Here is a 26788-nt window from a genome sequence, read left to right as displayed (position 1 = left end):
ATGATTTTGAAACTCTGAAAAGAAAATTGCTCATGGTAATCTCTCAGTAAATACTTGCTAAGCTATAACTTTGACAACTGCAGAGGAAACGTGAGCCATAGGCATTGTAAGATATATTTAAACCACAGCATCCTGAGTCAGTTTACGTTTCCTCTTTATATATTCTTTATACTTAAACAATATGGGTGGCGTAAAGTATGCTTTGTAAAATAGTTTGCTATTTAAAATACCTGTAGTATGATCATCTAATAAAATAAAAAATAAAGACTTGTCATTAAAACTGCACCTTATTTAAGCAAATATACTTTGTTAGGTATATTTGGTAAAAAAAAAAAAAATCCAAAATAAGTTACAGTAATACTATCACTTAAATCAAGTAAATCAGAAAAAAAATAGTCTAGTGAAGTGAAGATGTTAACACCATCTTTTTGCCCCTGGGCTAGACATTTCCTGGCTGTGGAAAAAAGGGATTAAAATGTGAAAATATCTAGAGAGGACCCATACACCTAAACTAAGACAGACTGTATGTATTCTATATATTTTTTAAATTTTTATTTGTTGGTTATATATGGTTATATATAGTAAATTATGGGAAATGTGCAAAATACAAAAAAAATGACAACATGCATTGATCACCATATTAATAAGAACTATTAAACTTGTTATATTTCTTGCCTTTTTGCTAGGTAGTTTCTCTAATTGTAATGATTTAATATATATTCTTTTGTAGCATATTTTTATATATAAAAGGCTTATATATTTTTCATGTTCTTTGGACTCTTAGAAGTATCTATACTTCCTAATGTTAAATGTCTCTAGATAATTAAAGCTGTTTATAAATAATTACTCTCATTATCAGAACAATGTGTAATATAATTGGGTTTGAATTTATTCCAATTATACTTAACTGTATACTTTATAAATATACCCTGAATATTTTTCTTACCCTGAAGTAAAATATTCAAACCCAGGAGCTATAAACTAAAACATTGACAATATAACTATATTAAACATTTAAGACTATATAATAATATATATATAAAAAATGTTAAAAGACAAGTAATAGGATGGGAAAGTATTTGCCATACATCTAAAAAAGGGTTAATAGTGAGGGTTTTTTGTGTTTTTCTTTTAGGGAAAAATTCTACAAATCTTTAATCAATAAATGAATAATGAATACGAAAAAGTCATTTAAAGCTTTTTAAAAATAATAGAAATAGGTAAGAAATATACAAAAACAGGTTTAGTTTCAACAAATAGTAAAGGAACAATTAAAATAATACATCATTGTCATAATAAGATTAATACATATTAAAAATATTGGTAATAGCTAGTATTGGCAACTGTGAAAGGAACTGGGTATTCATATACTCTTTTTCTTCTTCATAAAGCAGTCCCTTTAGCATATTTTGCAGTGCTGGTTTGGTGGAGGTGTATTCTTTTAGCCTTCTTTTGTCTGGGGAACCCCTTATTTCACCTTCCATTTTAACTGAGAGCCTTGCTGGGTAGAGCAGTCTTGGTTGCAGCTCTTTGCTTTTCATGACTTGGAATATGTCTGGTCACTCCCTTCTGGCTTGCAGTGTTTCTGTTGAGAAGTCAGCTGCCAGCTATATCAGAGTTCCCTTACATGTTACTACCTGTTTCTCCCTTACTGCCTTTAGAATTCTCTGTTTGTCTTTGATATTTTCCATTTTAATGATGACGTGTCTTGGAGTAGGCCTCATTGGGTTCCTCATGAGTGGGACCCTCTGTGCTTCCTGGACTTGTGTGACTTTCTCTCCTCAAATTAGGGAAGTTTTCCATATTATTACATTTTAAATCAGGTTCTCTATCCCTTGCTCTTCTTCTTCACCTTCTGGTATTCCTATTATACAGATATTATTTCGTTTCAGGTTGTCCTGCATTTCCCTAAATGCCTCTTCATTCTTTTTGAGTCTTTTTTTCATTTTCTTGCTCTTTCTGAGAGCTTTTTTCTAACTTGTACTCCAGCTTGCTTATTTGATCCTCTGCTTCATCTAGCCTGTTTTTGAGTCCTTCTACTGTGTTCTTCGATTCAGAAATTGTATTCTTCATTTCCTCTTGTCTCTTATTGATAGGTTCTATGTCATTTTTCATGCTGAGATAGTTTGCAGTAAGTTCCTCGTAGTTTCCCTGTAGTTTTTTTGTAGTTATCACTGAGCTCACTGAGCTTCCTTAGAACCGTTGTTTGGAACTCAATATCTGATAGTTTACTTGCCTCTATTTCATTTAGTTCTCTTTCTGGGGATTCCTCCTTTCCTTTCGAGTCAGGGGTATTTCTTTGTCTTCCCATTATTTATGAGACTCTTCTTTTTTTGCTTCTGCTTCTTAAATTGATTTGTCTTGATTTCCTGACTTTGTGGTGTGAATTTCTATGGTAGGAGACGTCTGTTTTTACTTTCTGGATCTGCCTTTTATGATGTCAGATATTGTCCCTGTCTGACCTTAGGCAGTCTGTTCGAGACTTCCAGGAATCTACTGTCTGTGGCTGTCTCCTTCAGCTATTAATGTAGTCACTCTGCTCTCAGCAGGCCAGCTTAGACAACTCAGGGTGGGGCAGAGTCCCTCCAGGGGGTAGTGTTATTGGGTCCTCTCATGCTGTTGCCGCTCAAGGCAGTGGTCTCTGCCTGAGAAAGATGGCTGCTGCCATATGGGGAAGGAATCGGCACCGAGATCCCACCAGCTACTCTCTCTGTTCTCTCCCCAAAGCCTCCTTCCCCAGTCTCTCCTCAGGCATCTCTAGCCCACTTTGCCACCACCTTTGCCAGAGACCAGGGTAAGTGGCTACAAATAAAAATTTATGCGTTGGCCCTTTAAATGGCTCTCTGCATCTCCAGCCACCTGTCTCTGGAGGAGAGAAACCCTGCTGCTTTTCGCAGCTGGTTGTTTTCTGTGTACTTTTTGGGCTCTAGTGCTGTAGGGTGGAGATTCCCGCTTTTGGTTTAGACCCCACTCTTTTCAGGGGGATCCAACTGGCCCTTTTAATATCCTTCTGATGCTGCTGCCCTTGGGCACCCCACCCACCTTCTTGAGTCTTTACTGCATTCCTTACCAGTTATGTTGTGCTAAAGCTGATTCTTCTGCCTCTGAGGTTACAAGGCTCTTCTCTTGCTATTGTTCAGTTGTTTGTTCCAAATGATTTCTCCACTATTTAGTTGTAATTCTGAATTGGTCCTGGAAGGAGGACAGTGTGACTTCCACTCACTCCTCTGCCATCTTGATCCCTCTCATAGTTTTTCTTAAGCTTTAGTGTCTAATAATTTAGCCTCACTATTGTGTACTTGTTAGAATTTTCTCCAATTTTTCCACGTCCTTATTAAAGAGTAGAAATTAAAACTAGACACAGAACTCTAAGAAAGACTCTACCAATTGTGGGCTGACAGATTGAAACTGCTTTATTCTTACTGTCCATTCATCTTCTGGATGATAGATCTCTATGCAACAATGGCTTTCAAGTCATGGTGCTACAGTTTGGATTCAGTTTTAACTTCTAATACAAAATGTTGCCTGTATGACATTTTGTAATAGCTTTATTGAGATATAATCCACAAATTTCTTCAATTCTATGGTTTTTAGGCTATTCACAAAATTGTGCAACCATCAGCACAATCAATTCTGTGGTATTTGCATCACCCCAAAAGAAAACCCTGCTCTCTGTTTCTTACTTACCCTCCAGCCCTAACCACTGCTGAACCTACTTTCTGTTTATAAAATTGTCTGTTTAAGATATATCCTATACATAGAATTATACAATATTTGATCTTTTGTGACTGGCTTATTTCACAGAACATATTTTTAAGGTTCACTGATGCTATAGCATGTGTCAATACTGTATGCCTTTTTATGACTGAATAATATTCTATTGTATGGATACATCATGTTTGTCTATTTATTATTACCTGATGAGTATTTGATAGGCATTTAGGTTGTTTCTACTTTTTGGCTATTATGAAGAATGTTGTTATAAACACTCATGTATAAGTTTTATTTCTAAGAGTAGAATTGTTGGGTCATAGTACAACTCTATGTTTAACATGTGAGAAACTGCCAAACTTTTTCACAAAGTGGCTGTGCCAGTTTACATTCCTCCCAGCAGTGTATGAGGGCCCCAATTTCCCTCTGCCTTCTCTAATACTACCTGTCTGTTTGATTATGGCCATTCTCATGTATGTAAAATGGCATCACATTGTGGTTTGATTTGCATTTTCCTAACAGCTAATGATGTTGAGTATCTTTTCATACGCTTGTTAGCTGTTTGTATATCTTCTTTGGAAAAATGTCTTTTCAGATCCCTTGGCTATTTTTAAATTGTTGTTTTCTTTTTATTATTGAGTTGTAAAAGTTCTTTATATATTCTGAATACAAGGCTCTTATCATATAAGATTTTTCACTTTCTTGATGGTGCCCATTGAAGCAAAAATATTTTTAATTTTGGTGAATGAAGTTAGGTTTGCCTGTTTTCCTTTTTTGCTAAGTGTGCTTTTAGTCATATCTAAGGAAAAAAAAGACATTTTATAACCCAAGACCATGAAGATTTGCTCCTATATTTTCTCACTCCTATATTTTAGCTCATACACTTAAGTCTATAATCCATTTTGAGTTAACTTTTATATATGATATGAGGAAGGAGTCTACCTTTATTATTTTGCATGTGGCCAGCTAATTGCCTACCACCATTTATTGAAAAGACTATTAAATTGTCTTGATATCCTTGTTAAAATCACTTGACCAGAAATGTAAGGATTTATTTCTGAACTCTCAATTCTGTTTCATTAATCTTATGTGTATCTCGTGCAAATGCACACAGTCTTGAATGCTGTCACTCTGAAATCAGGAAGCGTGAATCATTCAACTGTGGTCTTTCTTGAGATTATTTGTGCTGTTTCTGTGTCCCTTGAATGGGAATTTTAAGAACAGATTGTCAATTTCTGCAAAATGGCAGCTGTGATTTTGATAGGTATTGTGTTTAATCTACAGATCAATTTGGGCAGTATTGTCATCTTAACAGTATTAAATCTTCTATTCAGTGAACAATAAAATGTCCTTATTTAGATCTTTAATTTCTTTCAACGATGTTTTGTATTTTGTAGAGTAAAAATTTGTACTTCTTTTGTTATATTTATTCTTAAGTATTTTATTCTTTATGATGTTATTGTAAATGGGATTGTTTTCTATCCATTGCTAGTATATAGAAATACAACTGATTTAATGAATTAGAAAGTTTCGGTGTCAGTGCATTGGAAACTAAATAGATCAATGATAACATATACATCTCATGAATATTATAATTAACCAAAATGCCCAGGTAACCAGGAAGATTTTTGCTAATGTGCTTTATTTAAATTATGACAAAATAACTGGTTTGAAAGTTTTAAAGTTTTGTAATAATGTAAACCAAAAAGATTTTTAAAGTATCTCTACATAATAGTCCTGGTGTTCTCTTGAGATAGGTTTTTCTCCTTAACCAAAAATAGTTGATTATGTGGACCTGTTCTAATTGTCATACTTAAAGCTCACTACTCATTCAAAAAAGGATGAGATATGTTAACTGCAATCAGGCTCCTTTGTAAGAACACAGTTTGAGCCCTGGCTGGTATGGCTCAGTGGGCTGAATGCTGGCCTGCAAGTCAGTGTCACTGGTTCAATTCCCAGTCAGTGAGCATGCCTGGGTTGTGGGCCATGTCCCCAGTAGAGGGCACACGAGAGGCAACCATACATTGATGTTTCTCTCCCTTTCTTTCTCCCTCCCTTCTCCTCTCTAAAAGTAAATAAATAAAATTTTTTTTTAAAGAACACAACTTGATATTCAGAAATAAACACAAAACCAAAATGATGGCAGCTAGAGGAATTATACAAAAACCACTGAGGAAATTTTCCTAGAAAAAAACCCAAATTTACATCTATAAATAATATTGAATGAAGAAAGCAAAAACCATAATAGCTTTTAATAAATTCTTCATGGAAAAGACATCGCGCTGCACGTAAATCTTACAGAATACACAGCACTCTTACTGCATCTATTTTAATAAGCAGCCTATTCTCAACACAATTTTGGAACTTTTAGAGTGCTCTGACGTATAAATCACCCCATTATTATATATAGTTTTGCTACATCATTACCTCATGTTTATGTTTCCCTTGTTTTATTTTACTTTCTCATTATACTTCATTTATCTTCCTCAACAGTCTCTCCTGTTGAGCACAGAATAAGAACATGATTTAACAAAACATTAAGTATCTTTTGTGTGTACTCTTCTAGACAGGTGTTGCAAGGGAAAGCAATTTCTCCTGGCTATGAAATTTATTGGTTAAATTGATAAGCTATTTTTGGCTAAGGGAAGTTATTTTGTTTTAGTTGTTTTCTTCTCCTTTTGTTCATAAACTTGCTCTATGTAATCCCTACCTTCTATGTTACAATGATCCTGCCCTTTCTTTTACCAATATCGAATGCAAGTTATAGTTAGTATTCAGTTATTCAAAGTTCAGAATCTTTATCAACTGTATTTCCCAGGTTCCTAATATTTTATAGCACTAATTCATTGAGAGGTCCTCTCTTCTAATGCTTCTTTTATAAAATTCCTATGACAGATGCTGGTTGTATGGGAAATGTTGCTCTCTCTGTAGTGTTATTGTGGGACAGGCATGGGTAATTGTCTAGTGGCATGCTGGGGCTGGCTTTTAGTGTCTTTTAAAAGCCAGTTGTTAGCTCTCTTTCCATGTCTGCCTTTATTGATGTCCCATTAGCAGCTTGAAATTGGTCACAGTGAGAATATTTACACTCCCAAAATTGGTAAATACTATAATCAGTTCTGATTTTTTAAAGAGATGTTTGTTAAACATTAACCAGCCCCCAGTGTCACATGAAAAATCTTTGCTTCTGTATGACTTCTTGTATTGCTCTATTATAAATGTCTTCTTGATTGTAGCTACTTCTGTCTTTACCGGATGATGCTTAAGACTGTTTTCATGCAGGCAATAAATAATCTTTGTAGACCATAAAACCAAACACAAATAGAAGAGTCAAGGCATGACTTTGGCTTCAAGTTGTTAATTTACTGCCAAACAGTTTGTGAAAAGCTCTTAAACAAAATTGAACTGAATTGAATTTGATTTTAATGCCACTTGCCCAGGATGTCCTGGCAATGTGATAAATATCCCTTTTTTTCAGAGAAACCAGTAGAGATATGCATTTAAAGAAATGTTTTGCTATCAGTAAAGTGTTACACATTTTTGTCAATAAAAATGACATTTAAAGTACTGAAAATAGTAATAGCATTACAAGTAAGGAATAATAGTTACTTTCAACTTTACTCGAATAAGAGAAATTTGGTTTCATAGAAATAAGTAACTTATGCTTATGAAAATTTCTCAACTAGAAGTTATCTAGTTCTGCATTTTTCAAAGAAATTATTTTCCTGACCTACCCACACGCATAAAAAGTAGACACAAAGAGTTATAAGAAATACTAAAATGAAAAAAATCACTGAGCTACATTTCCTTCCCTTTCTGCATGATCTTGAGCCTCAACTTGTTTGGGGCTGAGATTTTTAAATAAAAAAAAAATTATTGGACTCGCACAGTGACTGTCATTGGGAAAGGCACACGCGCATATGGTGTGCGATAACATGGTTGTGGGAGGGACTGCAGATTAGAATGACCTGGGGCGTTTTATCTTCAGTTAGAGACTCTGAAAAATCTCTGCCCATCCTGACGCTAAGCATCCCTATTTTGGTGAGTCATTGTTACTTCTGGGAGGCGTATATCTCAGGTGGAATGGGGGAGGTGAAAAGACAGAGTTTTGAGACTAGATGACCTCTTATATTTGTTTGGCTCTAACATTCTATGATGAATCCTTTCAGAAGAAAATTAATTTCTATTCATGAACTGAAATTCCCTCAGCAGTCTTTTCAAATCAATTCAGAAAGCAAGCAGCCATGCTATTCTTGAAAATAAATCATTATGCAAGTGAAATCAGCTAGCAGAAGGCGTACAATTATTTAGAATTGTATCTGAAATTTAGATTCATTTCTTATTGGTATACAACAATTCCATCAATAAATTTCAAGCCTATGTATTTTCTGCAAAAATGCACATTTAACTTCCTATTTACTTTTTAAAAGTATCACTAAAACATGGTTTTGGGTATTAGAAACCTTTTGTCACTGAGAAACTGCACTAACTTTCTCCCTTGTTGCTGAGTGCCCAGTGTTGCCATGACTAAATATTAAGGGAGTCTATGCTGTAATATTAATTCATTTTAGCTATTTACAAAATAATATAGGATATGCAAATATATCATGGAAAAAAGCTGACTTTTTAAAAGTTTTCTTAGTAATTGCTTTTTCTTTCCAGCATAGTTTCCTGCGGATATATTTATATATATGCTCACACAGACACAACAGGCAGGGTGGTGTGCCAATAAAAATGTAACAATTGGCTCTCTAGGGCCAAAAACTCTCGGCCAATTTCCACATCTTAACTCCTGCATAGTGGATTTCAAGCTCCCAACATTAGGTCAGTAAACTCATAGTTGGGAGAGATGAGCACAACAGGCTCTCAGAAGCTGGCAGAGTTGGCTACAGGGCATGGCTGTCCCCTGCCTCTGCATTACGCATGAACATATATCATATATAAATATCTCATAGTAGATATCAGACATGTATGATTTCTCAATTAAGCAAAGAATAATTTCTTTAAAATCATGAAGTGAAAGTTAGAATCCACAATCATTTTTATCATAAATTGGTTAAGCTAGCAAACAATAACTTAGGGCATGTGTATAAGGTAGATAATTTATAGTTGTAAGTAGTTGAAATGGTTAAAAGGTGGTTTGGCCTTCTCATATGAAGGTAGAGCCTAAGTGATATAATTTAGAATTAATCATTAACACATTATAAGCAGGCCTGCAAAAAAAAATTGGGAATATACATTGCCCAAAATGAATAAATCAAACCTGAAAGCAGCAAGCCTTTATGTGAAGCATGAGCAAATGTCAACAGCAATGCTTTATATACTTGTTTCTTGGGTCATTTATCTTCATGATGATTAATAGGGTGAGTAAATATTTGCTGGCATAAGAACGTACTGAATCACATACTGTATTACGGCTATGGGGCTGTCTTGAATTCTGTCTTTGGAATAGCACCAAGAAACATGCTTAGGGAAGACATGAGCAGCAATTTTGAAATTCATAATAAATACGTATTAAGCTACTATTATGTGCAAGGCACAGCACTTAGGCACTGCATGGTACACAAAGAGCAATACAGTCTTTCTTCTCAATGACTTTATAAGCATGAAGGGGTGACAGTATTTAAAATACAGGAACTAGTAATACCCCTAAGAAGAAAAGAGCCTATTCTTTGGGATGTTATGAAAAGTCTTTTGGGACAGATATGAAAATATTTGGGGACAAGGTGGTATTTGATAAGAGAAAACTTTAGAGTGGGCAGCATTCCTAAAGGTGGGCAACTAGCAGTATCGGAGCGTGAGACCCTAGAATGGGCGCAGTGTGAAGTCGCCTGGGGTGTATTACAGAGGGCCAGCAATCAGCAAGAGGTTACTAGGCTTACACTGTAAGTGATGCCAAGCTATTGGAGAGCACTGATCAGTGGAATTCTTGCTCAAATCTATAGTTTTCTTCCCACAGATCACAAAAACCTGAATTTCTTATACCTTCACTGAACTGCCAATGTCATTTTGCCATTTCCCTCATTAATGAGTTAAAAGAAACTTCTACATGTACTCATTTTCTTTTTTTATAGGAACTATGGTTTTAATGATTAGAAAATTATGCTTTGGTTACATACAAACTTTGTTTCTTAAGAAGTATTAAAGCTTTCTTCATATGGCAGATCACTCATCTCATCCCTTTTATGATTAATTGATCTCACATGTACAATCCTCAGTCTCATCGTTACTTCCCTGAGATGCATAGTTTACATAAAACAAATCACGCGGATAAGGAGGTTTTTGTAGAAGTGTTGTGAAAGTATTAGAAAGAGAATTATGGATTTTACGTCATCACAGATTAGCTGTTGTGGAGATCTGGCTGGGGCTGAGAGGAAAATGAAAGAGAAGACAAGCAGAAAGTGGTGTTACTTGGAGTGGGTGGCATGATTCTGGGAAGTTTAGAAAAAAGGAGGTAAGTTAACGATGACTTTAACTAAAGATGAATAGAAGAGACTCTGCTAAAATGTGTCCAGTCCCAGCCTCAGATGCTAGGTCACTGTTCACTGCACCCTGGTATTTTGGTTTCTTAATGATTATAGGAACATATGTTCTGGCCATGACAGAAATTCATAACACAAGGTGTCTTTCTGCCCTAGCTGGTGGCATCTGGAGGGTATAGATTCAGTTGTTGGGTTACTTAATTAGCAGCAGACAGTACATGCAGGTAAGTCAAAAGCAACCTCTGCAGACTTGTATCAATCTGGAGGGCAGACAAGCCCAACCCTCCTTTTTTAAAGATTTTATTTTTTTTAGAAAGAGGGGAAGGGAGGGAGAAAGTAAGGCAGAGAAACATCAGTGTGTGAGAGTAACATTGATCAGTTGCCTCTTGTATACACCAGTGGGAGAACCCACAACCCAGGAATTCATGAGCAGCAATTTTGAAATTCATAAATACGTACTAAGCTACTATTATGTGCAAGGCACAGCACTTAGGCACTGCATGGTACACAAAGAGCAATACAGACAGTCTTTCCATGTCCTGACCAGGAATGGAACCGGTGACCTATTGCTTTCCAGTAAAACACCCAAATGACTTAGCCACACTGGTCAGGGCTCCTTAATCCTCTTTGGGGAAAGAAAAGATTTGGAATAGAATTGAACACTTCCCCAAGTCTAGAGGTGATAAAGACATATCATAACTGAAATACATCTGTTTAGGCTGCATAGTGGTTGTGGGTGTAAACTATCTGTTCAGAGTATTATAACAAATTTATTAATTCATATTACATCTCTTTTCCCTGAAACAATTGAAAATTCATGGGAAAAATGTTTATCAAAGGTAGAACACCAAATCCATTTTTCTTTAAACTAATCATTTGCAGCCTACATTCTTCCCAGCATGAGCTGAGTATAAGCCAAAACATTTTGTAGAACTCTTTCTATATTCTCTTTCTATTCAGAACATATATCTTAGAAAAACATATTAGCATTGATAAGTGTAAGTTATCTTGAGTAATCTTAAAGCACCTGACATAGCAAAATAGGTATATGAACAATGTGTGTTAAGATTCTGTAGATCACAAACTGAAAGATTTCCCACACTAAATTTAATTGGAGTACATCTTGGCTGATGTTTCAGCTACTGTCACACCAACTCTAGGAAGAGTTCAGACACTGGAGTGAATGAGGAAAGAAGTTTGGGATGGGGGATTTCCTGATCCTCACATTGACTTGATGGTGGATGAGGAGCAGTTAGTTACCCTTTAAGCAGCTCATGTTGATACTTCTTCAAGATTAGTTATTTTCTTAAAATAGGTTCTAAAAGAAATGTGCTAGGTCATCATAATCTGAATAGTCAGAAGGAATGTTACACTGAACTTCAAACTATTACTTTTCATCAGTTCTTCAACTCCTACTGTAATAAGGTACAGCTAGCCATCCCCAAGGGGATTTGTAATTAGATCCAGTAAGTGGGGTGTCCAAGAAAAATACAGGATATTTGATTCTCACCACCCTTCACGGCAGGCTGCCAAGGCGGATGGGAGACAGGGAACGGGGCCAGTGAAGTCAGTTTGCACATCAATAACAGTCTAAAGACCATTTTGAGTTACTCTGAATATCAACAACAGGTCGGCTTCATACTGGACTTGAAGCAAGGTTATTGAGAATTACTGTGAATATCAATACAGGCCATTTTCACACTGGACAGGTAGCAGGGCCATTTGAGAGTCATTTTGCATGTCAATAATAGGATAGCTTCATACCTCATAGGCAAAGATGATTATTTTGCACCTCAACAAGGTTAACCAGGAAGGTTTGCATAAATTTTAACCCAGGATGTAACTGGTCAGGCAGCCCCACATAGCAGTGCCTGCCAAAGGAGTCTGAGATGAGGCTGTTGGGGAGGATTCACGCCAGGGTTGGGACCCAGGCGCAGCAGCCATGCTAGAAGCTTTTGACCACATGGTTTTAGGAGCAGAGTGGGGGCTCTCTTGACGACGTGGCCTAGGAAGCAGGAAAGCAAGATGTAGCAGCCATGCAGGCTCTCCTTCCCAGCCTTGGTTGCAGCGTGTGTGCATGAGAGCTCGGAGATGGTTTGCTCCATGACATGAGGGAACAATGCGAAGACCGTGCAGGAAGAAAAGGAGAGAAAGGACTCTTGCTACTGGGCCATGAGAAGGTGCCACATGGTTCTGAATTAAGAACTGGAGATCGTGGCCACGCAGTGATGGTGCTGGAAACAGCGAGAGAGCTGCATAGCTGAGCTCCAGACTTCTGTTCTTTTTCTTCTGAAGGACGGTACCCCTGACTGGTCTGATTGGGTGAAGGGGGGAAGGCAGGACTGTGTGTTGGTGGGTGTTTTAAATGGTGGGTGTTTTAAAGGGATTTTGAGATATAAGGGTGACATTTAGCCATTAATCAAAATCTGTATAAATTTTAAATAAATACTTCCTTTCCTTTTCACCAAGCTCTGCAACTGAGAGCCATAATTTCAAGGGCTGCAGGCAAACAAACCTAGACCAGAGGGACCCCAGGGAAAGGGGGGACATTGTTCCTGTAATACCATCTGGGGCTCCCCTGCAACGGGTCCACATTCAGTAACATTACTTCACCTTTTTTCCAGTCTTAACGCTTGGATTTGTAAAACCAAACTTTTCTAAAACCCAACATTAAAAAATTATTACATTTATTCCCAAACTGGCATCCATTTTCGGCTTTCCATTACTAAAGTTAAACTTTTATGTTTTCATTTTGTATGACTTTGCCAATTATAGCTCGCAGGGTGGTTAAACTACAATTGTTAGAGGGAAACAGTCATGTGACATTTGTTAATATGCTCTTTAAGCAACGTTATTGGCCACAGTTCCTGCTCAAGGCCAACCAAAACACACACGCACGCACGCGAGCACTGCTATATTCGTTATTCACTGAGAGTGGGTACCTGAAGGAGAGGGCTGTCCTTTTACGACACCATTTTTAGTCTTTTCTTCTGAATTCATTACTTCCTTGTAGATAAGTTCTGTAAAGAACAATTACCAGTATTATAAAAAATAAATTTCCTTAACCCACAGAGAAAATTCCTTCATTAATAACAAATAATAACATTTTGATTAGACTGAGTAAGGTAGAAATCAATTGGGACTTCCTTTATTCCTCTAATGCTACATTTTCTTGCAACAGCAAAGAGTCTGGCAAAAGTAGGTGCTCAGTAAAGCATCTGAATAAATAAATGTATAAGGAATACATATTTTATTTGTTTTCTGAATTCTTTTGGAGACTTTTAATGGATTTTAACTCTTAAAGATTTTAATGGCTCATTTTTGAACATTGATTTTTCTTTTATACTCTCTTCCTAAAGGATGCCATGCTATTCTTGAAAATAAATCAGACTATTTACATATAAATCATGTTCTCATGACTTCAAACTATTATTTTCCATCAACTTTTCATCTGTTTTCTAGACTCAACTCTTGGATTTATAAAACCAAGCTTGCCTAAAACCCCACAGTAAAAATTATCACATTTATTTCCAAACTGGCCTCCATCAAAATGACTCTTCATTACTAGAGTTAAATTTGTTCATTTTCACTTCATGTCACTTTGCCACTTCTAGATAAAAATCATTCAGCACTACTAATACTTGCTTTAAAATGGCTTACAATTTATATAGTCATCATCCTTTACAGGTATTTCTTCAGTTCCTCACAAATTTAGTCCATGTCCATCTTCCCCAAGAGATATTTATATCTTATCATTTAGCTACTCAGCACAGACTGCTAAGAGTGCCTTCTGGTCTTTATTTAAATCAAATCAAGTCTTTCCCATCTATCACTTAGTACCTTTTCTTTAAAGTTTATCTCCTATATGTATTTGCTCATTTTCCATATTCTGCAGCATGACCCCATTGCTATCTTTATAACACTTTTGGCTTATTTCTACCCTTTGTTTTCCTCCTATGTCCCCATTCTAGTATTTTCCTCTGATTTTTTCTTTTCCACATTTACAATATTAATTTATTCAATGTATCGCAAACATTTCTTTCATTCAGATCTTCCCTTTATGTTCTTTCTCATTTTGACCTAATCATTAGATCTGCATTTGGTTTTTTCATATTTATTCTGCTCTGTAATAATTTAATTAGTTTAACTATTCTTTATAATTCTGCTTGGTTTCTCCCTGAGTATAATCTCAATCATGTAGTATGTGTTTAAGAAAATTTTGCTGGGAAAAAAATGAATTAATGTACTCATTCATTCTGTTTTACTTTAAAAGAGAAATAAGCTACTTAGATATATACTTTTTCTATTTAAATTCTCAAATGCTATATATCAAGTGAATGATTTCACATATTAACTATCTTTTATTTTCTAATGTTGAAAATTATCTCAGATGTAATTTTATCCATTTTATATGATAATTTTATGTACAAACATGAAATGTTTAACTGTGAAATTTTAAAGTTTGCCCTCTCCCATGACAAAATCTTTGACCATCAGTACTATTTTAAAAAGTGTCAGTAATTAATTCTCTTTATTCTTGAGCAAATACAACATAATTAAGAGTATGAAAAGATAGATTAAATTTTAAGAACTTTGAAAATGGTCTAAGAAGATAGAAATTAGAATATCATCTCTTACTAAATTATTTTAAAAAGAAAATCCTTGAGAATACTTTCTGAGTTTCAGTAAAGTAAAATATATACTTTATTTAGGTATAATAGAGTCACCTTTCCATTCTTCAATGGTGTGTTCTCTTTCATCCAACTGTTTGTCATATATCTGAGGTGGAGGCTGCAGAATAAAAACAAACAATAAACTTTGTGCAATAACCTAAACATGACTAAAGTCCTATGACGCATGAGGGCACCTTGTTTTTCAATGATTTTGGTGGTGATGAGAATAAGGAGTAATTACAGTGGTGCAGAAGTTAAAATTTCCCCACAAATTTATGGAAGATTCATTTATATGCCAATATTTTCTGCTGAGAAAATATGGCAGCAAAATTCAAATCTTGCAAGCTCATATCCCCAAACATTCTGATTCAGAAATCAAGTCCAAGCAACGAATAGCCAGTCTTTAAAAAACAAGAAAAAACACTTTATTAAGTAAGTAATCCATTCACTTGCTCTATAACAGAACCCTACTAAAGTACCCAGACTGATAAGATTTTGTTCCATTTTTAGACCCTCGTGAAGAAGAGTCTGTAACCTCCCAATAGACTATAGTACTATTCCCCAGTATTAAGGAATATTAAGATGTAATCCAATTTTTTCTCATGAAGCATAAGAAAGTACATTTGTGTATAGCTGTGTGCCCTATATTTACATAATTCCAGATATTTTCCCCCTCAGGCAGAAGAAGCTCCCAGCTGTCTATAGATGTGGGTCCCCTTGAGCCCCTAAAGGACCCCTTGGTTAGCCCTTTCTGGGAGAAATGATGTGGCAAGGGCCTTCAGTCTGACTTACGGAATCAGCATTTCTCTTGAAATGAGAAGTTCAAAGATGGAAAAGGAGAGATTTTCATAAATTTAGGTGCCTTCCAAGAAGAAGGATCTCAGGCAGATTCCCTGACCTCTTCTTCCTGATGGCTGGAACTGGGGATCTATCACGCTGGCCTAGGGTACTTCCAACTCAGGCCAAGTGATGTGGAGAGAAAAAATCTCCGTGAGGCAGAGAGAGAAAGGGCTCAGGAGCTGCCCCAGCTGGCAGTGAATTGAGTGAAAAAAAAAAATGCAAACTCTTGCATGACATGAAACTGGGGACTCTAGAATTCATCCAGTCCAACACTCCAAAAGGAACAGTTTCTATAAGAACTGAAAGAGTTATTCAACAAAGTGATTGAGGCTTATTAGGATATACATTCTTCTAAAACGGCTGTTGTAGGAAGCCTTTGGACAAGATTCTCCTAGACAGCTTCTGGCTTCTGTGGGAGGTTCTCTGGCTCATGAGCAGCACCCCAGTACCACAGTGGCCCTTCCTGACTGCATCCAGAATCTCTGGAAGGCGGAATCACGCCTGACATGTCCTAGCCATAGTATGCTGGGACAGCCACACACACGACAAAAGTAGCTGGGTATAAAAATAGAAGACTTTGACCAGTTGTTTTGAGGCAACTTAATTATTGAGAAATAAGTACTGATGAGGCCAGACATTTGTTTAACAATAGTGATTGCTACTAAAGAAGACACTAAACCAGCTACTATGATTCAGATATGTTAGCTGAGCAGCCTTTGCTGAAAGGGTTAAGCAAGACAAGACCCTCCCCTACGCCACTGTGCCATCACTGAGGACACAGAAACACTGACTACAGAAAGGTAAGGGGACTGAGATAACCAGGCACTGTCTTGGGAACCTGACTAAGGCAGGACCTTCCACCTCAAATTATAAAGGACCCCCAAAGTATAGGAACGCTATTATTTAATGAGTAAAACAAGTTATTTTTGAAAATTTGTGAAACTGTTACCTAAATAAGCAAAGGCAAAGCAAACTCAGGTTATGCAAAGATGCTTTGCCGAGTGGCAGGTTTCCTGCTCTGCCTTCTCCTGAGCACGCGGAATGCAGTGGTAAGGTCCCATCTAAGGGGGCCTTGTCTAGGCCCCCTGCCAGACACACTGCACAAGCTCTCAGAGGTCCCCAGCGCTCTGTGCATTGCTGGCACCACCTCATTCTCATAACAATTAGACCAGCTCGGGGTCCACGCAGCCGGCTGGCTTCTCCACGCAGTGGCTTTTTCCATTTGAGTTTCAAAATTGAACGTGGTTCAAGAGTATAGTTCCTGCCAAAGTTCATGAATGCCATTTTCTCTTTGCAATACTACTTTGAGAGAAGTTTTCCTTGGAGCTTCAACATCCAGCTATTGCTGTTGTATAAAGTACAAAATACATAAACTCTAACCACAAACAAACTGCAAGAAAGAAAGCAGAGTACTGAGTCCAAGATTTTTCCTTTCAATAAACCAAGAGGGCTGCTTTAAAAATACTTGCAGGTGGCTCAGCTGGTTGGAGTGCCATACCACGTGCCAAAAGTTTGCAGGTTTGATCCCTGGTCAGGGCATGTATGGGAGGCAAACGATCAATGTTCTCTTACATCAATGTTTCTCTCCTTTCCCCCACCCTTCCCGGCCCTTTTCTCTCTCTGAACATATCTTCAGGTGAGGATTAAATGTATAAATAAAAACACTTGTATTACAGTTATGGCTAAAAAGGCCACATGTTCAGGGTTGTTTGTTGGTTTCTTTGTTTTAAGAGGGGATGCAACCATCTGCAGTGGACTGGTACATTCACAGAAAGATGTCTTCTACAAAGCAATATAAAAGAGCAATTGACCAGCAAACCAGAGAAAGTAATGTCATATTCAGACACACAAATACATGACAACAATCATTACCATTCCATAGTACATTACTCTCCCTGCCTCCATCTGCAAACAAAAGCTAGGGTTCTATTGCTCACTTGTTTGTTTTTCCCACCTTATTAAACAGGAATGTTGTTGGCTAGTGATGCACAGATTTGAGACCATCAGCAAGAGGTGTTTGTTCAAATCATGACAGTAAATGAGGTCACCCATGGAGGGTATGCAGATAAAAAGAGCAAAGGGCCAAAGTAGACCCTATCAGAAACCAAGGGCTAAAAGTTGACCTGAGGAACATAAGTCCATGAAGAAGAAGGAGGAGAAGGAAAAGCAGGAGGAAGAGAAGGGGAAGAGAAAAGGATCATTTAGAGACATATGTGGAGAATGAAGATATTGCAGTGTTATAGGGGTTAAGTGATTGGAGAATTTCAAAGGAAGTAATTGGCAGCTTCTTGAAAGAGAAACAAAGACTTTGGCTTTGAAGGCACAATAAACTATGCCTTTAAACACTAAAGTTTCGAAAGCTCAAAACTGCCACCACACCTAGAACAATCCAGATAGATACTTAGTGGGGAACATTAATATGAGATAACACCTAAAAATTGGAACAATATAGAAGAAATATCCACAATGATAATATGAATATTCTATGTAGTAAAACAAATAGTAACTGCAGAAGAGATTGTGACACTGAAAAGGAAAAAAAAAAAGACAGAATGCTCTCTCACCTATCTCTGAGGGATTAATAAATGAAGAATACTTTTCTCTCTCTAATTCAGGGAAATCACTTTTTTTGAGAAGATACTATAAGCTAGGCTCTTTTTAAAATTTTTATTATATTTTATTGATTATATTATTACAGATGTCCTAATTTTTTGCCCTTTGTCCCCCTCCACTCAGCACTCCCCACTCTATCAGCCAATCCCCACTCCTTTGTTCATGTCCATGGTCATGCGTCTAAGTTCTTCAGCTGCTCCATTTCCTGGACTGTACTTTACATCCCCATGGCTATTCAGTAACTACCTATTTATACTGTTTAATTCCGTCACCTCTCCCTCCAATCATGCACAACTCCTCCCATCTTGCAACCATCAGAACGCTCTCCGTATAATAATTGTCTCTGTTCTTGTTTGCTTGGCTTAGATTTTAGATTCATTTGTTGATAAATACATATCTATTGCAGTTTTATTCTTCATATTTTTGATATTCTACTTTTTCTTAAATAAGTCCTTTAACATTTCTATTATAATGATTTGGTGATCATGGACATCTTTCATTTTTTCTTGTCTGGAAAGCTTTCTATCTCCCCTTCAATTCTAAATGATAGCTTTGCTGGGTAAAGCAATCTTGATTGTAGGTCCCTGCTTTTCATGATTTTGAATATTTCTTGCTAATCCCTTCTAGTCTACAAAGTAATTTTTGAGAAGTCAGCTGACTGTCTTATGGGAACTCTCCTATAGGTAACTATCTGCTTTTCTCTCTCTGTTTTTAAGATTCTCCCTTGATCTTTAACCTTTGGCATTTTAATTATGATGTGTCTTGGAATGGGCCTCTTTGCATCCATCTTGTTTGAGACTCACTGTGCTTCCTGGACTTGCACATCTATTTCCCTCACCAAATTAGGGAAGATTCCTTTCATTCTTTTTCAAATAAATTTCCAATTTCTTGCCCTTTAGTTTTTCCTCTGGCACTTCTAATGATTAAAATTTTGGAACATTTGAAGTTGTCCCAGAGGCTGCTTAAGCTATCCCCCTCTTTTTTAATTCTTTTTTCATCTTATTGTTCTGATTGGTTGTTTTTTCTTCCTTATGTTCCAAATTATTGATTTGATCCCCAGCTTCATCCAGTCCACTGTTGTTTCCTGTTTGTTCTTTATTTCAGTTAGTGTACCCTTCATTTTTTACTGGGTACTTTGTATGCTGTTGAGGTCCTAAGGTCCTCAAGCATCCTTATAACCACTGTTTTGAACTCTGTATCTGATAGATTGCTTATCCCCATTTTTGTTTAGCTCTTTTTCTGAAGTTTTGATATGTTCTTTCATTTGGTCCATGATTCTTTGTCTTCTCATTTTGGGAGCTTCTTTGTGTTTGTTTCTATGTATTAGGAAGAGCTGCTATGACTCCCTGTATTTGTAGTGTGGCCTAATGTAATAGGTGTTTTGTAGGGTCCACTGGCACAGCCTACCCTATCACCCACGCTGGATACTTGAGGTGTGAAATTCATGTAGACTGAGCATACCTTCCTCTTGCAGTTGATCCTTGATGGCTGTTTGAAGGTCAATGGGAGAGATTTACCCAAGCTAGTTCAGATGCAAGGACTGGCTGTGACCACTGACCACATACTTCTGCCCTCTGTGGAGAATCAGCTATGCAGGGGCAGGGTGGTGGTTCTTCAACATGGTCTGTAGCTGTCCACTGGGTGCGCAGGCTCTGAGGCTTTCCAGATGGTGCAGGACAAGGTCAGCCCCAACCTGTCTTCTGCCTGGGGCCACCCTGCATGAACTATAAAGCTGTCTGAGATGGTCACTACTCGTACTGGGTTTGGAGATTCCCAGGCAAAGCCAAGCTGAATCTAGGCTGGCTGCTGCTAGTGCCAGGACTGGAGCCACTTAGCAAGAGTTACAGGGTCTGGGGGCTGAAGCCAGCTGTTGCTTATTTGAGAGGATTTTGGAAGTTGTGAATCGTGAGCCAAAATCAGCCATTCACATGGAAAAATCACTGTTAAAAGTTTGGGTGGTCCCATAAATTGGGTGGGGTGTAGTCTCAGAGAACCTCTAGGGCAGACCTGACAGTGTTAGCCAGGTTGATGGAGTTTCAGATGTGGCACCCACCTGCCAGCTCTGTGGCTTTGTGTGGAGGGGGTGATTCACAAAAGGGTCAATGGCCTCTGCCTACTTTCTGTCTGGGAGAAAGCTGTACCCCTACTCTCACCCTGATGCCAGGCATTTTAGTTCCTCCCTGTATGCCACTGGTGCCTTTCAAGCTGCTACTCTGGTGTTGGAGCTCTGGGGGAGTGAGTCTTAGTAAGTCTGTGTGGGGGTTCCTTAAGAGGAACTGCTTGGGACTCCGGAAAGTTCTTCCAGCATCTCAGTATCCACTGGTTTTTGCAGCCAGAAGATATGGGGCTTTATCTTCCTGACACTGGAACCCTGAACTGTGAAGCCTGGTGTGGGGCTGGGACTCCTGCTTCACGAGATATCCCTTCTCAGTTTTTATCCACCACATGTGGATGTGGGACCAGCCCATTCTGTATCTCCAACCCTCATACCAGTCTAGATCGATATGGTTTCTTTAATTCCGTAGTTGTCAGACTTCCATTCAATTCAATTTCTGACAGTTCTGAGTGATGGTTGCTTTATATTTAGCTGTAGTTTTGATGTGGTTGTGAGAGGAGGAAAAGCTACACTCTTTATATATGCCCTAATAATCCTCAAATCAGGAAATTGAGACTCAGAAAAATTCTTTTTAAAATATCTTGAAATCACAGAGTTAATCAATGATGAACTTGTATTAAAACCTAAGTTAAAGAATAGTTCCGAGGACATGGTAATAGAGATTAATCTAAAATAATAGATAATGAAATAATATTTAAAGTATTGTAAACATCTTTATAAAACAAGAATTGAAGCACAAGCCAATAGGGTGACTGTGTGTCTCAATTTGCCCCTAATAATCTCAGTTTGTTCTTATTGTCCTTGCAGTTCTTAATAGCCCTGGATCCCTTTTCTCTCATAAATATTTAGAGGGTGGTCATGTGAGTACACTACACCGCAATGTTGTAACATAGCATGCTGGCGATCTCAGGAATATGGTAATTAGAGGGTGAAGAAAACAACTAAATGGCAATGTATTCCCAACACTGGGGTCTCAACAATTGCAGCTGTACCCTTTGCTGCTCTGAGACATCATGCCAGTGTTTCCTTCCATTTTCCACATTTTTAGGAATATAAAACTTAGCTATAAAATGTGGCTCTTGCCAGAAAGTACCTAAGAGATTACAATTCTATATAATAAAATTAAGCTTGACGAATATGAATTCTGTTGGCATTCTCTTGGTTCTTGTTGCTGGGCATGATTTCTTGCTGAAGAGATCCTTGTAATCAGAACCTGTTCAAATCTGTGATTGATTCTCCCAAGGTACAAGTTGCTCTCTCATGACCTCATTTTATATCATAAATGTAAATAATCCTTCTGTATTGAATAAAATGTATGAGTTGATTTTTTCCTTAATCTCCAAGATAATCCTATTTTCAACAACATCATTAGTGATGGAAGAGAGTTTAGATAATTTCTAATGTCATCTTTGTTTAGTTTGCAAATAAGAATATAAAAACTCAGAAAGCGTAAGTGATTTGTCCATGGGCATAGCATTAATTAGTGGCACAGTTAAAAATAAAATGTAAGCCCTGGCTGGTGTGGCTCAGTGGATTGAGCACCAGCCCATGAACCAAAGGGTCACAGGTTCGATTCCCAGTCAGTGCACGTGCCTGGGTTGTGGGCCAGGTCCCCAATGGGGGTCACATGAAAGGCAAACACATTTATATTTCCCTCTCTTTCTCCCTCCCTTTCCATCTGTCTAAAAATAAATAAATAACACATTTTTAAAAATAAAATGTAAGATCTCTTATGAAAAAGGATAGAGTAACATAGTTATTATGGGTTGAAGAAACATTAAATTGAATAATTCAACACTTAAATAAAAGATTATCAATCGTGACAAATTTGATCCTATCACTGTGACTTCCATTCCAATTTTCTGTCAGTCTATACATGTAACTAGTTCTGGCAACCGTCACCCAAGTAGTCAACACTTCTATTCCTCAATGCTTTTTTGCCAAATTATATTGGACAGCATCATGAACTCTACACATGAATCTCAAAAGAGATGAGAACCAGATATGAGAAATCCAAGTTGCACAAAGTTGTTCCAAAGTGAACAGAAATCCATATTTGAGCCCTGAATTAACACTTTTTCTGTATCAGTCATGTTCTGAACCATATGACAGTCATCACATTGTTGATGTTTGTTTTCCGCTTTTGTCCTAATTAAGCATGCAGTATGGTTTTGTTCCTCTTTTTCTCTCTGTGTTCTGCTGCCCTGTTGAAAATGTCAATGAGAGCTTTAAATAGCATTGTCTTTCAATATGTGCATTCTCTATTAACTCAGAAGCTGAACCAAAGAAAATAATGTTATCTCCTATTGAAACTATCTTTTTTTTTACTAATCTTTGCAGTTTGAGGATTGCCAAAAGGTGCATGATTTACTGCAAAGCTTCAACCAAGAAAGGTGAATTTCCTTATAAAATTGGATCAAAAAATTCAGTTTAGAAAATGTGCAAAATTTGATTTTATATTTCTTTAAATTTATATATATAGAATAAGTTTTCCAAATGTGTTTAACAATTTTGATGACTAGAACTTCTTAAAGTTTTGATGTCCTGATTAAAAAATATTTAGATAGGATAATTTTTATATCACACTGAATGATATATACTTGTATTTATTTTTATTTGTTTGGCTAATGGCCATTTAGTATGGTCTGTTTTTTTTCCTAAACTTTATGTTATCTGTAGCACCAAGAACAGTTCATTATCCACAACAAATTTCAATATTTGTTTAACAATCTTACCGACAATCTGCCTAATTAATAAAGTATAATAATAATTGCACAATTATCAAAATAATTGACTAAATATAGTTCTCCAGAATTACATAGTTCATCTATATTGTGAATTTATTATGGAGTAAACAATGATGCTGTTTCCAATCACTAAAAATTTCATTGTCTTCTAAAAGTAGATAAACAGCAGCTTGCAATGCACTATCAGTGGATTTTTTAAATTTGCTTGAGCAAGTTTTAGGAACTATATCAGTGCTCTTGAATAAAAATTAAACAATCTAATACTGCAGATGAAGTAAATGCCTTTAAAAGAAGTACTCCAGAGAGGGGGGGGAAGGCAGAGACAAATGTATTTAAAAAGTAAATAAATTAATTAAAAAAAAAAAAAAAAAAAAAAGAAGTACTCCACAATGAGGGATAAAACCTATCTCTGGAAACTAATCTCATTAATTCTTCTTTTCTAAATTGTCTTCCACTGGGCCCCCAAGCAGGACGGAGGAGAGGATTCAAGTGCAAGTGATCACTTGAAGAAGCACTCCCTCGGGAAAGGAAGGGAAGGAGGACGGGTAAGGACACGTGAATGGCACGGCAGAGTTAGCAGCCTTAACAAGAATCGTTTTGGTGCAGGAGTCAGGTTGGGCTATGTGAAGTGTCAGGTAAGAAATGAAAAATTATAAGATTGAATGACTCCTTTGAGAAATATGCTGTGGGTGGTGGTGGTAAGGAATTGGTGAGCTCTGGTAGGTTGGGGACGAAGGGGGCTGAAGAAGGGGTCTAGGTGATTCCTCAGGATTTGGCTCAGTCACCTGGGTGGAAAGTCAAGCCCTGGATTGGAAGGCCCAGTGTGAGGGAGGAGAATGAGCAGGTTTTGTGTGAATAGGTGATATGTTCAGTTTGACATTCAACATGGTAATTTTGAGACACCAATTTAAATGCCAGTGATTGTTGCTCGGGACAGCTACGTGGGGCAGCAAAGTGATCTGAGTGCCATTTGTGGTCATTAAAATCAAAGCTGTATTCAAAAATAAGATTCCCTGGGAGAAAAGAAATGAGGGTTATAAGGGGAAGAAAAAGCCACTCAGCAGTGGAGAACGGGAACGTCCTCACTACAGCAGTCCAGGGAAATGTGTCCGGAGGAGGCTATTTTCAACCTCCTCAAACGGCAAAGATGCGTGAGAAGCCCATTCTCTCTAGACTTGGCACTTAGGAGGCCACTGGTGATCTTAAAGAAAGCATTACAAGGTTTGAGAAGTGAACTAGAGTAATTGTGAGTAAACAAAACCTACTTTTTACAGAAACTGGACTATAAAGGTGGCAGGTATTTCCTTTGCTAGTGGCATCTTCCATTGTGAAAAGTGTAGTAAACAACTGACCAATTATTTGTTCTTTAAAATGAAAGTGGCTAGAGCATGTTTATCTGTATTAAGCACCAGTGTAAACTGAGATAGGATGTACACAGGGAAAAAAGATATCCACATGATGGAAGAAAGACCGTACATGAGAGAGTACTGTGTCCTGGGTTTTCCTGGACTTTGTATAACTGGTTCAATCACATCATTACCACTTTCCTTCTCAACACCTTCATCACCCTAGCATCACCCATACAACGTTGATTTACATACGTTATTTCATTTAGTCCTTATAACAACCCTTCTCTTCTAGGTATACAACTGAGGCACAAAGATATTAAATTGGTAAGTTTCAGAGGCAGTATTTAAACCCAAACCTATCTGAATGCAAAATTAATGTTCTTTGCCTTACTTACTCCACCCAATTATAGCTTATAAAACATAGTTCCTACTAATTTAAGCAGTTGAAATAAATATATCCAAACCTTTTCTTAGTCAGACAAAGAAACGGAGAACAACAGGAAAAAGAAACTTCAATGCTGTCTCTAGCTGGAGGAACACTCAACGTGCTTGTAATTAGTATCACAGAAACAAATTTTCATGTCCACTTCCGTGGAGAGGCCAGTATGTGCCTGCATTCTATTGTGATGCTGCCACCTTGTGGTTGGAGAAAAGCAAACAATACTAAGTAAAACGTTCTTGAGTTCATCATTTTCATCAAATTGTTCTCACCCAGGGATTCTCAACTATGGTTGCACAATGAAATCATCTGGGAGCTTTAAAAATGCCGATAACAGCAATGTGGTTGTTACCAGAAGGAAGGGGGTGGAGAGGTGGCGGGAGGTGGAGGGGACCTAATATATGGTGATGGAAGATGGTCTGACTTTGGGTGGTGAGCACACAGTGCAATATACAGATCTCGTATCATAGAAAGGTAAACCTGAAACTTATTTGATCCTATTAACCAGTGTCACCTCAATATATTTAATTAAAAAATTATTTCAAAATGCTAATGCCCAAATTCCACCCCCAGAGATTTTGATTTATTTGATCTGTAGTGAGATCTGGGCATCAGGATATTTAAAAGCCCCCAGATAATTTTAACGGGCCACCACAGGGGGGATAAACAGTGATGGAGACTTGACTTGGGGTGGTGAACACATAATACAGTATGCAGATGATGTACTACAGAATTGCACACCTGAATCCTATATAATTTTAGTAACAATTATCACCCCAATACAATCAATTTAAAAATACCGTACTGTCAAAACTTGTTTATACGGTAATCAAAGCAAGTTTTGTGATTTGACTAAATATGCTTTATTTGTATATATACAAGAGAAAAGGTTCTAAAGAAAAAGATTTATTTTTCTCTGTGGTCGCTATCTATTTCTTGGTAGAATGAAATGATGTATAAAAATCATCATATGCTATGATTTTAAAGAATAGAAACAGAAATTTGTGAATTGTAATCAAAGTGAACATGAGATTTTGTTTCTTACAATAAAATATAGGCTTGGGCCGAAGTGAGCTAGGAGAATCTTTGAGCCTTTTGAAAGAGTCACAGAGCCTGACAGGAGCAATGGAAAAAGCACAGGACTCAGAGCCCCCTTGACTCTGACGCTAGGAAGACAAGTGACATTGAGCAAATCACTTAGTTTACAGCGAGTCTTAATTTCCTGGAAGGATTTCATGTACTGCTTTATTTAAGAAAACACTAATTCTAAATATATAACAAATAGTACTTCAAGTAGTTCAACAAACCCCACTTGAGAACTTGTAATGTGCAAAGCATTGTATTACAACTTATCATATATCAAAAGTGCTAATATTGTTTGGAGATCTCATAGCACTAAGTGTCCAGAGAAACCTTTGGAAACTAGTAATGCAAATTTTACTCATAATGAGGACTGAGTGTAATTAGAAAACTTAATTAATGTTTTTGTCTTAACAGGAGAGTTAAATTCAGTTTTCTCTAATTTACATTCTGTTCTGTAACTTCCTCAGATGTTAGGTCACAAATGTATTAGCTTTATATCATCAGAAAACTTAAACAAGTCTTGAAAATTGAAAATCTATCTACTTTTCCTTGGAAATTATTTTTCTGTTGTTCTTCAATTGAAAGGGCTGAGTAATTGTACCACCAATCACCAGGCATCCAAGTCTTAAATCATTTTTTCATTCATTTAACACCTATTTATTAACCAACTTCTATATGCTATAAGTCATCCTTGAATTCTAGCATCCTAAACCCAAAATCTCATCATATATAAGTTAT

At 37.0% G+C, this 26788-nt stretch overlaps 1 protein-coding gene across 11 annotated transcripts in view; it reads right to left on the bottom strand.

The window, feature by feature from the left end:
- Window positions 1-26788, bottom strand: part of MAPK10 (mitogen-activated protein kinase 10) — a 324322-nt gene that overhangs the window by 6768 nt on the left and 290766 nt on the right. For all 11 annotated transcript variants that reach the window (XM_054591772.1, XM_054591774.1, XM_054591779.1 and 8 more), the window contains 2 exons: window positions 14918-14981; window positions 13133-13210 (listed from right to left, as the gene is read on the bottom strand). In XM_054591772.1, coding sequence (XP_054447747.1) covers window positions 13133-13210; window positions 14918-14981 — 142 coding nt within the window. The remainder of the gene's footprint in view (window positions 1-13132; window positions 13211-14917; window positions 14982-26788) is intronic.

Source organism: Pteronotus mesoamericanus, unplaced genomic scaffold (assembly GCF_021234165.1).
Source record: "Pteronotus mesoamericanus isolate MK-2021 breed Mesoamerican mustached bat unplaced genomic scaffold, CSHL_Meso_final scaffold_232, whole genome shotgun sequence".
NCBI lineage: Eukaryota > Metazoa > Chordata > Mammalia > Chiroptera > Mormoopidae > Pteronotus > Pteronotus mesoamericanus.
Note: the sequence above shows the minus strand (reverse complement) of the source record. Positions and strands in the feature narration are given on the sequence as shown.